Source organism: Chelonia mydas, chromosome 5 (genome assembly GCF_015237465.2).
Source record: "Chelonia mydas isolate rCheMyd1 chromosome 5, rCheMyd1.pri.v2, whole genome shotgun sequence".
Lineage (NCBI taxonomy): Eukaryota > Metazoa > Chordata > Testudines > Cheloniidae > Chelonia > Chelonia mydas.
The window spans coordinates 125,520,310-125,536,461 of NC_051245.2; the positions used below are offsets into that span (position 1 = coordinate 125,520,310).

General features: G+C 44.5%; 1 protein-coding gene across 1 annotated transcript in view; it reads right to left on the reverse strand.

Annotated features, from left to right (window-relative positions):
* Positions 1 to 9,615, reverse strand: part of DGKQ (diacylglycerol kinase theta) — a 180,324-nt gene extending 170,709 nt beyond the window's left edge. The window contains 1 exon segment of the mRNA XM_007056846.4: positions 9,340 to 9,615. Coding sequence (XP_007056908.3) covers positions 9,340 to 9,547 — 208 coding nt within the window. The 5' untranslated portion in view covers positions 9,548 to 9,615.
* Positions 9,616 to 16,152: the final 6,537 nt, after the last annotated feature.

Consider the following 16,152-nt stretch of genomic DNA (forward strand, 5'->3'; position numbering starts at 1 on the left):
TTTATTATACATACCCAATAGCTTCATATTTACAGTTCCTATCTTTGCATCCAATGCGTGGAACTTTGGGTCCAGCAGGTTTGAATGGCTTCCATCTTAGAGGTGTAAGCCTCTAAGACGGAAGCATTCCCTGTGTATGGTTTTAGTTGCTTAAATGGGTCTAGAAAATTCAAGCTGCCTGTGGGATGGAAACAGGTGGCTTCAAAAACAAGTCATGTCTCAGATTGTACTTTGGTTTTGCCCATTTGTAGCTTTTATTTTTAGTTGAAACATGCACCAGATATGTGCCAAAGCTTGCCAGCCACAGAGAGAATTTCTAGGGCTCTGTAATTGTGAATGTTAAACCTTCCTTTCTGGAGCTATCTCAGCACATTTGCTTTTCTCACAACTAAGCTATGCCCCCACTTGGGGAATTTCAAGTGCTTGTCCCCAGGAGGAAATTAGCTAGGGATCTGAAGTCTGATTAGGCTGTTCAACAGGACATCTTTGCTTACTTCCTTTCTCCTAGCACCACCTCTGCACGTCTGGGGAAACAAACACCCTGTTAGTCTAGCTCCCAGCTCTAAACTGAACCACACACCCTTCCTGAATGGGTTCCAGTTACACACAGAAGTTGGGAAGTAGTCAGACTTCAACCAAAAGATGCATGGAATGTGCGTCTCTGGGTTGCTATAGAGATGCTGTGTAGACATCTCCAAATTCAAGTGTAGCAACAGAACACACACAACAGATAGATCAGATCAGAACCACAAAAGGTTCTCAAGGAAAAGCCTTTTTACAGCTGTGTTACCTAGCTTTGTTTATGTTATAAATTTCTACTTTCAGTCCAAAGTCTACATCCTATTTTGGAAGAATCCCATGTTTTCAGACATCGTAAAGGCAGATCAAAAGACAAACAAGCACTACAGGAGTTGTGCTTCTATGAAGTTTTCTTAGAGTCATTTTGGGTGATCTGCTTAGAATACAAGCCTGAATACATGAAAGCTAGATTAATTTCTACAGTATCATTGCACTTGCAGTAGCTGCTGTCTAAATAAAATGAATGCAGTATTTGTCCAAAAAAGCACACAGATTTTAACCATGACACCTACGTTCATACACTGTAAGCTACCACTAAAAAGTTTAGTGAAATACTTGTGCACCCAAAAATACAACCATGAAATTACATTTGATTTTTAAGCCAATGTCTTTTTCCTCCTCTACAGCTAATTTATCATATTCTTTAACCCAAAAAAAAAAGTGCTTATTCTCAAATTTGGTTAAAATAAACCAAATTGAACTCAAGTTAGGATTACAGTGATTTGCAGCAATGGAAGTATCTGAGATCCACACAAACCTATAGCTCTTCTACCTCTAAATGTTGATTATTTTCAAGCCAATAAAAGAGGTTTTGGTGCTATTATGAAGACAAGGCACTGCAGAGGAAAATATTTGGGGTCGGAAGAAATCTTCAAAAACTCCTAACTATAAAATATAAACAGTAAATATTTAATTGGTTGTACTTTGCATTGTTGATAAGAAATACATATACTGCAATTCTGACCCCGTTCATTACATATGCAAGACTTTACATATTAAGAAAGGTTTCAGAGTAGCAGCCGTGTTAGTCTGTATTCGCAAAAAGAAAAGGAGTACTTGTGGCACCTTAGAGACTAACAAATTTATTTGAGCATAAGCTTTCATGAGCTACAGATCACTTCATCGGATGCATTCAGTGGAAAATACAGTGGGGAGATTTATATACATAGAGAACATGAAACAATGGGTGTTACTATACACACTGTAACCAGAGTGATCACTTAAGGTAAGCTATTACCAGCGGGGGGGCTGGGGGGGTCCTTTTGTAGTGATAATCAAGGTGGGCCATTTCCAGCAGTTCACAAGAACGTCTGAGGAACAGTGGGGGGTGGGGGATAAACATGGGGAAATAGTTTTACTTTGTGTAATGGTACTCTTCTAGCTCTGTCAACCGCATTTGCTCCAACCCCTCAGACAGAGACAAACACCTACAAGATCTCTACCAAGCATTCTTACAACTACAGTACCCACCTGCTGAAGTGAAGAAACAGATTGACAGAGCCCGAAGAGTACCCAGAAGTCACCTACTACAGGACAGGCCCAACAAAGAAAATAACAGAACGCCACTAGCCATCACCTTCAGCCCCCAACTAAAACCTCTCCAATGCATCATCAAGGATCTACAACCTATCCTGAAGGACGACCCATCACTCTCACAGATCTTGGGAGACAGGCCAGTCCTTGCTTACAGACAGCCCCCCAACGTGAAGCAAATACTCACCAGCAACCACACACCACACAACAGAACCACTAACCCAGGAACCTATCCTTGCAACAAAGCCCGCTGCCAACTGTGTCCATATCTATATTCAGGGGACACCATCATAGGGCCTAATCACATCAGCCACACTATCAGAGGCTCGTTCACCTGCACATCTACCAATGTGATATATGCCATCATGTGCCAGCAATGCCCCTCTGCCATGTACATTGGTCAAACTGGACAGTCTCTACGTAAAAGACTAAATGGACACAAATCAGACATCAAGAATTAGAACATTCAAAAACCAGTTGGAGAACACTTCAATCTCTCTGGTGACTCGATTACAGACCTAAAAGTGGCAATACTTCAACAAAAAAACTTCAGAAACAGACTCCAATGAGAGACTGCTGAATTGGAATTAATTTGCAAACTGGATACAATTAACTTAGGCTTGAATAGAGACCGGGAGTGGATGGGTCATTACACAAAGAAACTATTTCCCCATGTTTATCCCCCACCCCCCACTGTTCCTCAGACGTTCTTGTGAACTGCTGGAGATGGCCCACTTTGATTATCACGACAAAAGGTCGTTCCCCCCACACACACCCCCGCTCTCCTGCTTGTAATAGCTCACCTTAAGTGATCACTCTGGTTACAGTGTGTATAGTAACACCCATTGTTTCATGTTCTCTATGTATATAAATCTCCCCACTGTATTTTCCACTGAATGCATCCGATGAAGTGAGCTGTAGCTCATGAAAGCTTATGCTCAAATAAATTTGTTAGTCTCTAAGATGCCACAAGTACTCCTTTTCATATTAAGAAAGATTCTTGATTTTTTTTTGAAGGGACTGTCAAGGTTCCTTCCCCACTCTGAACTCTAGGGTACAGATGTGGGGACCTGCATGAAAAACCCCCTAAGCTTATTTTTACCAGCTTAAGTTAAAACTTCCCCAAGGTACAAACTATTTTACCTTTTGCCCTTGGCCTTTATTGCTGCCACCACCAAGCGTCTAACAAATATATAACAGGGAAAGAGCCCGCTTGGAAACGTCTTTCCCCCCAAAATCCTCCCAAACCCTACACCCTCTTTCCTGGGAACGCTTGATAAACATCCTCACCAATTTGCATTGGTGAACCCAGACCCAAACCCTTGGATCTTAAGAACAATGAAAAAGCAATCAGGCTCTTAAAAGAAAAATTTTAATTGAAGTAAAAGAATCACCTCTGTAAAATCAGGATGGTAAATACCTTACAGGGTAATCAGATTCAAAACACAGAGAATCCCTCTAGGCAAAACCTTAAGTTACAAAAAGACACAAAAACAGGAATATACATTCCATTCAGCACAGCTTATTTTATCAGCCATTTAAACAAAACAGAATCTAATGCATATCTAGCTAGATTACTTACTAAGTTCTAAGACTCCATTCCTTTTTTGTTCCCGGCAAAAGCATCACACAGACAGCTTTGAAAGTATCTTGTCTCCTCATTGGTCACTTTGGTCAGGTGCCAGCAAGGTTATCCAGCTTCTTAACCCTTCACAGGTGAAAGGGTTTTTCCTCTGACCAGGAGGGATTTAAAGGTGTTTACCCTTCCCTTTATATTTATGACAGGGACAAAATGAAAAAACAGTAGACGTCTTAAACTATGTCTCCCTCCACACCTCTGATAAGTCAAAGGAGTTTGTCATAAAAATTAATGACTGTTCAGGCTTTGGAGAGTGTGGGCCAATAAGTCCTGTACGTAAGGGTCTGAATATTATTTGTCTGCTTGGCCAAGATAAAAAACAACCACAGAGACAACCTCCCTTAGCTGCAAAAGTTACAAATTCAGTGAGAAACCCAGTGGACAATGTATGTGTAGCATGTGATTTTCAAAGAGTTATACTTCTGTCAGATAATTAAATTTCAACCCCTAGCCCTTTAGACTATAAAGGTGCTCCAAACACAAAAGGTAGAAGAACTGCATTTGGATTTATAAAAGGAAAAATGTATTCTTTTTAAATACTCAAACACACCACCACTAATTTTGCTCAAACTTAAAAAAAAAAAAAAAAAAGTACTTTTGAACAGAAACCAAGTATATAGAACTTCATCACAGAGGGTAAAAGTTTCAGAAAACTGTGAGCAGCTGAAAATGGGGAGTTAGAATAGAAACCACTACACAATCTTACGCACTGTAAACTCATTAAAGTTAGGAAACAGCTTCTGATTTTTAGGAATACACTAAATTCATCTAACCACAAATTCATCCAATGATGGCTTTTTATACATACACTCACTACCAGGCCGATTGTCCTGAAGTTTGCAATTTTATCCTTACTGGGTTTGTTTGGGTTGAGTTGATCAAAAGCGGAGTTGATCAAGTTCCTTCTCCGTACATTAACAAAAACAATTTATTAAGTAGAGGATTACTGAGCACGAGTCAGCTAAGAACATTCAAGAAATTTCACCAGTAATCATTGAACACTTTGACAATTTTTTGCATTATGTGACTAGCTAGAAAGCAGCAAGTATATTAATCAAATACCAGTAAAATGCCTCTAATAATATATCTGAATTATTTTTCTTATGATTTGCTCAGTAATAAATTATTTGGAAAAAATCTAATCGAAAACTGGTAAAGTTATTGTTAAATACAGTGGCGTTTGAACAACAAACTACTATTTTATTCTTTTAAACTGAAGGCATGTGGGATATGACAGCATACTTTTTCCCCCCTTGACTAGCAGAGGCTAGGTCTTCAGACTGATGTGTGTCAAGTGCAACGTTGAAATTCTGCTGGACTTTTTTTTAAGCAAAAGATTAAACAATACACATCTCTTAAGGGCACAACCGATATGCCATTGGTCAATTAGGACTGGGAAATCATACCGGAAGATTTGGATGACCTTGTAAACTGGATTAATAGTAATAGGGTGAAATTTAATAGTGAGAAGTGTAAGGTTATGCATTTAGGGATTAATAACAAGAATTTTAGTTATAAGCTGGGGACGCATCAATTAGAAGTAACGGAAGAGGAGAAGGACCTTGGAGTACTGGTTGATCATAGGATGACTATGAGCCGCCAATGTGATATAGCCGTGAAAAAAGCTAATGCGGTCTTGGGATGCATCAGGCGAGGTATTTCCAGTAGCGATAAGGAGGTGTTAGTACCGTTATACAAGGCACTGGTGAGACCTCACCTGGAATACTGTGTGCAGTTCTGGTCTCCCATGTTTAAGAAAGATGAATTCAAATTGGAACAGGTACAGAGAAGGGCTACAGGATGATCCGAGGAAAGGAAAACCTGTCTTATGAAAGGAGACTCAAGGAGCTTGGCTTGTTTAGCCTAACTAAAAGACGGTTATGGGGAGATATGATTGCTCTCTATAAATATATCAGAGAGATAAATACCGGAGAGGGAGAGGAATTATTTAAGCTCAGTACCAATGTGGACACAAGAACAAATAGATATAAACTGGTCATTGGGAAGTTTAGACTTGAAATTAGACAAAGGTTTCTAACCATCAGAGGAGTGAAGTTTTGGAATAGCCTTCCAAAGGAAGCAGTGGGGGCAAAAGACCTATCTGGCTTTAAGATTAAACTGGATAAGTTTATGGAGGAAATGGTATGATGGGATAACATGATTTTGGTAATTAATTGATCTTTAAATATTCATGGTAAATAGGCCCAATGGCCTGTGATGGGATGTTAGATGGGGTGGGATCTGAGTTACTACAGAAAATTCTTTCCTGGGTATCTGGCTGGTGAATCTTGCCCATATGCTCAGGGTTTAGCTGATCGCCATATTTGGGGTCGGGAAGGAATTTTCCTCCAGGGCAGATTGGAAGAGGCCCTGGAGGTTTTTCGCCTTCCTCTGTAGCATGGGGCACGGGTCACTTGCTGGAGGATTCTCTGCTCCTTGAAGTCTTTAAACCACGATTTGAGGACTTCAATAGCTCAGACATAGGTGAGAGGTTTATCGCAGGAGTGGGTGGGTGAGATTCTGTGGCCTGCGTTGTGCAGGAGGTCGGACTAGATGATCATAATGGTCCCGTCTGACCTTAGTATCTATGAATTACAAAAGGGTATTGATAAATACTATTCAGGATTTCTAACCTGCCAGACTTCACAGATGACCATAACACCAGATTATTATTGCAGTTTTCAAATTAAGGTATAGTACATTAAGTATACTGTCGCACATGTGTATCAAATCTTTGAGCAGTAGTGCACATTCAAGCCCCCACAACAGGTTCTTTCTCTCTTTTTTTTTTTTTCCTATATTTTTCAGTGCAGAATGAAATCAACAATATGGACTAAAGCCTTCCTGTTCTTCTCACACATTGACACATCAAAGCGGTCTGAAACTCAGAAGTGCAAAACAGGCAGCTGAACATTTTCATAATTTCAAGAGAAAGACTGATTTAAAATGATTATCTAGCAAAACCTTCCAGTACAAGACAGTATAAATAAATCAAGTTCTAGAAAAGTTAAAGTTTTCTCCTTGGTTGTAAATATTAAGTAATAAACTTGCTTTCTGATAATTCTATTTTCCTGACAAAATACAATCTTTTATGGACTGCAGTGTTACTTCTAACTCAAAGTATGTTTTTTTAAATAAAAGTTTGAATCATATGGAAGTGCACAACTTTAAGACAACAATTTCCATTCTCACAAGACTGTCCCTCACCAGGTAAAAAGAACACAGAGGCTTCTGCTGAATTCTGCTTGATCCTTCTTTCACCCCAGAGCGCCCAGTAAACCATGCTAGCTGTCATAAATACTAAGGCTGCACAATTGTTATCCAAGGCCTGCTTTATTTTGTAAGAAACTACATTTTTGTTTATAGTTTCACAGCCCTCGATATCTCAAAAATGAAGCCCAGAGCCCCCCTGATTTGCCATCTCTCAAATGCAGAGATTCAGCTCACAAGGCTATGAGACTACAGGTCAGTTACTTCTCCCACACAAACACAATATAACAACCCAAAGCCACAATTCTAAGTTTTCTTTACCTTAATGCAGTGGGAAGGAGGGGGTGTCTAAAAGCCCTCTTAGCTGATTTTACAGACCAATATTACAATAGCTACTAGCTTTGGGGAATGAGAGGAGAAAAAGATAGAAGATAAAACTGCAAGGCTGCCACTAACAGACAGAAGATATTTTTTGAAAGAGGATGGAACAGAGAAGAGCATCCCAAACTTTTTTTTTTAAATGATGCAAGTCTTTGTCCTATATTGCACTAAAACAAGCTGGGTTTTATGTCCTTTTCTGCCATCTGTCTATGAAGAATTATCTTATCGATGTTGGTCATGGACAGCTTCCCAAGGAACCCAATAAGTGTTCCTCTCTAGTTTTAGGATTTTTTCAAGCCACACAAGTTCTAGGTACATTTATCTGAACATTAGGTGCAGCTGTAAGATTCCTAGAAAGTTGCCCACACAGTGCCACATTTGGGAACCTTTTCTGTAGAGCCACACATCCATGCTTAGCAAAAGGCAAATGCTGAACAATACCCCCCAAATTACAAGATTGCTCAACTATACCAGATTTCGGAGTACATCATTCATTGTGGACAGGAAGTGACCTTTTTCCCATAGCAATCGGACACACTCATTGTTACTGAACATGGATATGAGCAAGGCTGAATCATGACAATGTTGCTATAGCATTTAACGGGGTAGAACTCACAATTTTTAAGGTCAGGATGATCATGTCATCTGACCACCTGCAGGGCACAGGCCAGAGAATTTCCCAGTGACCTTTCCTTCCCATCAAGCTTGTAACTTCTGGTTGAGCCCGGGCAGGCACTTTGGGAAAATCAATCCAGATGGGGTGCTCGCACATTTTAAAGGCTAGACACCAGAATCTTACCAAGTTATAACTGACACAAGAAATCACCCAAAAAGCAAGGATTTCAAATAACTTGCAGAGACGCCCAGCCCCAAATCAGGTGTATAAAGAGCCAGCCTCTTGCAAGAGATGCTGTGAGACATGAACACAACACAGAGAAAGAGTATGAGAAACGGAACAGACCCCAATTTGAAGTGGACAGGCTGAAGTCCTGGGAAGGGTGTGAGGGAGCAGCCCTCTGCCCCCATAAGACACTCACAGATGAGGACTCCAGACAAGCGGGCAAAAAGGCAGGCTCCACCAACAATGTGAGACACACACATACGACCTGGCTGGGGAGAACTCTTACCCTGGTGCTGGTAGCCCTCCAGCCCTGGCGAAGGTCAGTAGCCTCAGGCAGGGGTATGGTGGTGCCCTGGGAAGGGGTCTCTTACCCTGGCACTGGCAGCTCACTAGACCTAGGTGGCATATGCAGGGGTAATCCCAGGCAGGGAAGGGGTACAGGAAGTGCTCTGGGCACAAGGGCTGCCAGCCCCGGGCAAGGTGTGTAGGGGTACCCCCTGGCAGGGGGTGTCCCGGGGAAGGGTCTCTTACCCTCACACTGGTAGTCTGCCAGCCCTGGGCACAATGTTCAGGGGTAGCCCCGGCAAGGGGTGTTCTGGGAGGTATCACTGCCAGCCCTGGGCAGGGTGGCTAGGGGTATCCCAGATAGGGGGTGTCCTGGGGAACGTGAATAGGGGAACCCACCAGCAGGGGTGCCTAGGGGAAGGACGCACGGGGGGTAGGCCCAGGGGAAGGTGGGTAGGGGGTGTCCTTGGCACGGTCCCTTACCCTCACACTGCTAGCCTGGGGCAGGGTGTGTAGGGGTTAGCCCCGGCAGGGGGTGTCCCAGGGAAGGTAGATAGGGGAATCTGCAGGCTGGGGGTGTCCCGGGGCAGGGCACACGGGGGGAGCCGAAGAAGGGGGGGAGCCCCGGGCGGTCCCTTACCCTCGCACTGGTAGCCCGCCAGCCCCGGGCAGGGTGTGTAGGGGTACCTGCCGGCAGGGGCTGTCCCAGGGAAGGCGCAGGGGGCTAGCCCCAGGCAGAGTGTGTAGGCGTAGCCCCGGCAGGGAGTACCCCAGGGAAGGTGGACAGGGGGAATCTGCGGGCTGGGGGTGTCCCGAGGCAGGGCGCACGGGGTTAGTCCAGGGGAAGGGGGAGCCCCGGGCGGTCCCTTACCGTCGCACTGGTAGCCCGCCAGCCCCCAGATGAAGTCGGTGCAGCAGTGGCAGAAGGTGGGCTTGGTCAGGGTCACCCTGCGGAAGCCGTGCCCGGGCGCACCGAACGGAGCCGGCGGCGGCTGCGAGCGGCTCCTGCCACCCAGCTGGGGGCTGGAGGCCGGGCTGCCCCCGCGGCTGCCGAGCAGGGCGCGGGCTCCGACCGCCATGGCCCCGCAGCCCGGGCCGGCCGGGTCCGCTCCCTCCTCCCGCGGGGCAGCGGGGCGGTCCCTGCGCCGCCGGGCCCCAGCCCCGGAGGCTGCTACGCGCCGCGCTTCCGCCCGGCTGGGGAGCGAGGGGGCGGCGCTTCGCACGCAGCGCCCCGCCGCAGAGCCGCTCGCCTCTCCCGGGCCGGGGCCGGGGCCGCTCAGCTCTCCGCTCGCCTCCGCCCTGGGCCGGGCTGCCCCGCTCGCCTCCCTACTCTGCGTCCCCAGTGGGCGCGTACAAGCCCGGGCGGACCAGCCGGAGCAGCAGCCCTGCGGGGAGAGAGCTGCTGCGGGAGCCCGTCTGTCTCTCTCCCCTCCTAGCCCGGGGGCTCTCCGGGCTTCGCCACCCGGGGACCCCCCGCCAGCCACCCTTGGGCCATGTGGGCAACCTGGGGTCAGGCCCGGGGGGAGTTTGGTGCGCAAAGCAAAGGGGCTGCCGCACCAAACTCCCCGCGGGCCTGACCCCACGTTGCCCACATGGCCCAAGGCTGGCTGGCGGGGATCCCCGGCTGGCGGAGCCGGGAGAAGAGGTTTCCCTCATATTCGGGGTTCACAGTTTGGTTCAATGGCTCTCAGCCCCCCCCCAATCCAGCGCCCCTGCTCCCAGGATTTTGTCTCTTAATCATCTTTTGCCCCCACCCCCCAGCCGTTCCCCGGGCAGCAAGCCAGGCCTGCCCCAGCACAGGGGCTGGCCGCGTGCCAGGGCCTTGCACTGAACTAACCCCAACAGCCGGGCAGCTGCAGGAAACCCGAGGGGTTCAGCTGGGTGGGCGCTGCAATCAGAAAGTGAGAAGTGGCAGTTGGGGTGGGCGGTGTTGTTCCTTTGATGCCCTTCAAAAGCTCTTGTGTTTGGCTGGAAGGAGGAGCGTGTGCCGGGTGTCACCACAAGCAAAGCTGTCTAGGGGGCATGGTTCAAATGAAGATGCAAAGGGCACCGGTAGGTGTACGCCAGGGCTTACGGAGCCTTTCCTCTCCGGAGAGGATGGCTGAGAAAGGACCAACAGTGTTTCCATGGGGGTGGCTCTAACTGCTAGAGCAGCTCGGACAACCAAACTGGGAAAAGATGCTGATGTGATTCCAAGGAGCTTAGAAAGGCCACACCTTCCTTCCTGGGCAGTCTCACGCTGTTTGGAACAGGTAGAGAGAGACCAGGTGGGCGAGGTACTGTCCTGTAATGGGCCAACTTCGGGTGGTGAGAGAGACAAGCTTTCGAGCTTACTTCAGCTTTAGGAAGAAGAGCTCTGTGTGGCTCAAAGGCTTGTCTCTATCTCTAACAGAAGTAGGTCCAATAAAAGATATTCCCTCCCCCAACTTGACTCTCTATCCTGGACCCACACAGCTACAACACTGCATGAAACAGCTAGAGGGGAGGCAACCACCTCCCGCTCAGGGATTGCTGCCCTAGGTTGATAACCAACCACCCCTTTGATTTCCTCATTGGCTCCATTCATCTCTTTTCCCCTCCTCCTCGGGGAAAAAAGGAGCTGGCTAACTAGTGTCCTGCCAACAGGCTGTGCTGGTTTAAAAGGCGTAAGGGCTAGCCTGCGGGAGTGTTGCTCGCTGAAATAAATGTTAAGCCTTCTGCATTGTAATTCTTGGCAAGAGACACATTTTCAGAGGTTGCTAAAGAGAGCACCTATTTCCTTGGGGAGAGATTCTTGTCAGGTTTAAATTACCTAAATAAAGAGCGATTTTAAAATGAATATCGGGAAAATAAACTGTCTGATGGTGAGATCAGTTATGTGAAGGAATGATTTCCCATGAGAAAACGGTGGAAGCCCCAGCACCCGGGCAGTCTGAAAATAAAATGGACAATGTACTAGAAATTGTGAGTAAGAATCCTCTGTTGGCTAGGGGCACAGAAGAAATCCTCCGCTATACCAGCTCTTTCCTTGTTCAATTTCTGTTACCTTCATAGAGGTTAGGAGGTTCTTCAACCCGGAGCTGGCTGAAGATGTAATAATCACAGAGCCAACCAAATACAGATCCCACCCACTACGAAATACATGATGCACCAAGGAAAGAAAAGGAACCGCCAGAACCTGGCTCGTTAAAAAGCCACCTAGTGGTGAAACTGTGGCCTTAAGATTGATAAAGTCGGAAGAGTTGCAAGATTTATAGTTTGCTGAATCTGATGGCAGTGTAATCATTCCCTATCAGCCAACGTCCTTAACTGTAAAAGGAGTCACCTGTAAATTGGCACATTTTCATATATTTGCATAAATTCAGACAAGCCACTAGCAGCATGTTCTGTCCAATTTTAATGTTATACTGTAACGTTCTTAACTTGAGGATATAAGTGCATTGTTTGTAATTGCCAAAAGTGAGAATATGGCATATAATTATTTTTTCTGCTATTTGTAGAAAGTAATATACAAAGACCCCCCAAACAGGATCAAAAGCCTGCAGAGTGTTAAAAACTATACACATAGTGAGAAAAAATCCCTGACCTATGACCTAATTTTAAAATAATTGTAAGTGATGTCTCTCTTGGGGAGAGGTAGGGGTTTACACTTTGGTGACATTTGAACCATACTGAATCAGATCAACAGTCCATCCGGTCCAGCATCCTGTATTTGACAGTGGCAAATACCAGCTGCTTTGAAAGAAGAAACCCTGAAGCAGACAATTATAGAATAACCTGGTCCCAGGAAAAGTTTGTGCCTAACTTCAAATAGTTACTTTGGGATATGCCCTACAGCATGAGATTTAATGTCCTTCCAAAATGTTATCAATTATAACTTTGGACATTTGTATTATCCATATAAACATTGAATCCATTTTTTAATCCTCCTAAGCTCTTGGCCTTAACACAGTGATTCCCAAATTTTAACAACCTGTGAACCCCTTTCAATAAAATGTCAAGTCTCGCGAACCCCCCCCCGAAAAATTAATATTTCCAGGGATTTTCTCCTTTACCTGAGTATAAATTATAAAAGCAGTGATCTTGGAAATATAAAATTTGTTTTTATGACATGCTTATTGCACACTATTTATTATTATTTATCATTACAGTATTTTTATTACATTATGAAAACAGCAACACTCTTCCAAGATCTCACTTTCGTAGCTTGTATCACTTTGATTAAGCCTGTTATAAGACAAGGCTCCTATGTTTCATCAAGGAGTATCAGATGTGAAAGAGCATGAAGATATTTAAGAAGCCAACTCAAAGAGTTCCTCCTACACAAGCATTCAGGTCTTGAGCAGTCTGGGCAAACAACTCACATTACAACAAAGCTTAAACTTGTTCTTCATAATAATTTTAAAAACAATACTAGCTGCCTATTGAATTTTAAAAACAGCAACAAATATCCACCTCCCTTTCCATTTCTTATAAGGAGTCTTGAAGTTTAAATCTCCTCAGTGTGATAGATATGCTTGCTTTGATCTGCTTAGCTCTTGGAAGTCCAGGAGCTTCCTGCTGGCCCCGTGCTGTCTGAGATCCCTAAGGACAGCTCTCTCCGCCATTAGGGAATTTTTTCCTGAGAACTCCCTGTAACATTTTGTGAACCCCAGTTTGGGAACCACAGCCTTAACACTACCTTGCGCCAATGAGTTCAAGTCTAATTGTGCATTGTATGAAAAGGTATTTTCTTTTCGGTTTTGAATTGGCAATCTTTCAGTTTCATTGAAAGTCACCTCATTCTGGTGTGATCAGAAATGCAGAATAGACACTTCTTCTCCATACCATTTTTTAATTTGTACACTTTGATCATATTCCCTCATATTTGTCTCCTTCTTCTGCTAAACTGGCCCAATTTTTAAAATCTCTCTTCAAATGCAAGCGTTTCCAAGTCCCTCTTCATTTTCATCATCTGCCACTGAAACTTCCTGTGTCTCATCCATCCTTATTGAGAAGAATGATCAGAATTGAACACAGTATCATTGTAGATGGGGCTATACCCTTGATTTATATAATAGCATAATTTTTCCCACATTATTTTCTCAGTCCTTAGGCATCCTCACTTTCTCTGTTTCTGGACCTCAACTGCACATTGACTAGAGATAGTCACTGAGCTGTCCATTAGGATACCCAGCTCTTTTCTTTGAGTTTATAGTTAATTTAGGATCTAGTAAGATATTTGAGCAGTTCAGATGATTGCTTTCAATAAGCATTAATTACTTGGTAGTTGTTAACAGGTACTTGTATATAGCATCATGTGGCTCATTAACTTAGGTGACTAAAGTTACTCAGTCTTCTTGGGTCTTTACTAATCTCATTTGTTCCACCTGCAAGTTGCCACCTCACTTCTCACCCCTTTTCCAAATCATTAATATATTAACCATCAGTACAGCACTCTGGGGCTCCTACTGAACTGGTACGAAGAGTTTACAGTCTATATCCAGTATTGGGCCTGTTCTCTTTGATCCTAAGAATCCTTGGGTTGAAAAGGAACAATTGCTTTTTGGTAGTACTTAATTGACCCCTCCCCCCCCCCCCGAACATCTAAAGAAAAGGCAGAAGCATAAAGCCATTTTGAGCAGCTCCTACAACATGGTTTAGAAAAGCTGCTTCTGGTACATAGAAAGGTATGGGACCTAAAACAATGCAGTCTGATTTTTTCCCCCTTAAAAAAATGCTTGTTCTCAGACCAGAGGGAACCCGATGAGCAATCCCAAGGTAACTCCCAGAAAGTTGTTTTCCAACCATTCATATCTGAATGGGATTAATTCAAGAAAACGTTTAAAACAATGGGCCAGATGCACAACTGATTTAGAGCAGCGTAGCTCCATTAACTGCACCAACTTTAACTTTACCCCAGCTGAGGACCTGGCCCACAATATAGGGTCTCTGGCTTTGCATATTCTAAATTAGGAAAGAAGACATAAATTAAAGACTCCTTCTCAGCAGTGTTATTGGATTTTATTTTATTTATGAAACACCCACCAATTAGTCCCAGCTTTACTATGCAGTTTGCTTGCCCTGACTCTGCCAGCAGCCCTTTACCCAGAAGTCACCACTGCAAACCCAAGGCAGTTTGTTAGTGTCTGAGAGCTGACATTTGATGGCAGGTCCATAGCTTGCAACAGTTTTAGATCAGATTGGACCTATCAATATCCATTTAATTAGAGTTCACCCTGCTCTCTGTGGTGAATTCACACTTGTCTCTCCTTGGGATGTTCATGCTCAGGCACAAGGTCTAAATCCCTCCATTCTCAACATTAAACAAGGCCATTAACCTCTCCCCTACGGCCAAGGCCTTCTTCATACTGCAGCTTCTGGGGCCTTGTCCCAGCTTGGTCTCCAAAGCCTTCTGGGGGAGTTTTCTGCCTCAGCTACCCATCATGAGTGTGATGCAAGCACCTCTCCCCTCCCCTTCCCGCATCTGTCCAGCTGCATGGAACCTCACAAATCCTCAGTTCTCCTGTTAAGCCACGTATACCCCATGGGACAGAAACACTGCTGCTGAAGCCACTTTGAAAAACTCTTCCATGCATTCAAAAGCAGGTCACACCCTACTGCTTTACAGGGTCATCAAGAGATGACCTTGCCTCACTTATTAGCAGGGGGGAAGGAAGCTAAAAATACATCCTGTTTTCTAAGTCTGTATGTTTATCAAGTTTATTTTAATTAAACCTTCATGCTGCAGTTAAAGCACATTATACATCAATGCAGCGTAAGCACAGAGTTCCCTTAGTTCAGGGGTTCTCAAACTGGGGGTTGGGACCCCTCAGGGGGTCACAAGGTTATTACATGGGGGGTCACGAGCTATCAGCCTCCACCCCAAACCCCGCTTTACCTCCATCATTTATAATTGTGTTAAATATATTTTAAAAAGTGTTTTTAATTTATATGGGGGAGTGTTCACTCAGAGGCTTGCTATGTGAACAGAGTCACCAATATAAAAGTTTGAGACCCATTGCCTTAGTTTTTTACATCTGATGTTCCACTCGGATTTATAAGCAGTTCAGACACAGGTGCTGTATATATTGTAGAGGTCCGCCAGAATCCCAAACATTTCTCCTCTTATCTCTGGGAAACCAACTTAACCCAACAGGATGGCAGTTTCCTTGTGCAATTTGCTAGTGACCTTCTGCAGGATAGTCAGTCATCACTGGCAGCAACTATCAGAGACAGCAGCAGTTGAAGTGTGACTTAATTTCAGCTGTATTTCAAGGGCAAAATCTAAGACCTTTGAGAAAATCTCTGTTAAAGGACTATCACCAGCTGTCAGTGTTACACATCTGATAGCAAACTAGAAGGATCTGACACCAGTTGCAAATTCAGAGCTGGCCAGGTTTGCATGTGCAGGTTGGATTCATACCCAAAGAGTATTCTAGAACAGAGTGGGGGTGGGTAACTATGCCTATCTTCTTTCACAAAGGGAGGTTTTCCTTTACAAGAGGGACATATCATTATTAGCTTTAAAATAATGGCATTTAAGCCTTTTCTTCCCCCTTCCCCCAAAGAGTCCTCCTCACTCTTCATTTGAGCCAAAGCCTGTATGATCTCTAACTTGCCTACTGTGACTAAGCCTGTAAGAGAACAGGCAGCTGTAAAGCTGCAGGAAGAAATGCAAGGAAATGATCAAACAAGTATCAGTACAGATGGAAGTGTAGCCAAA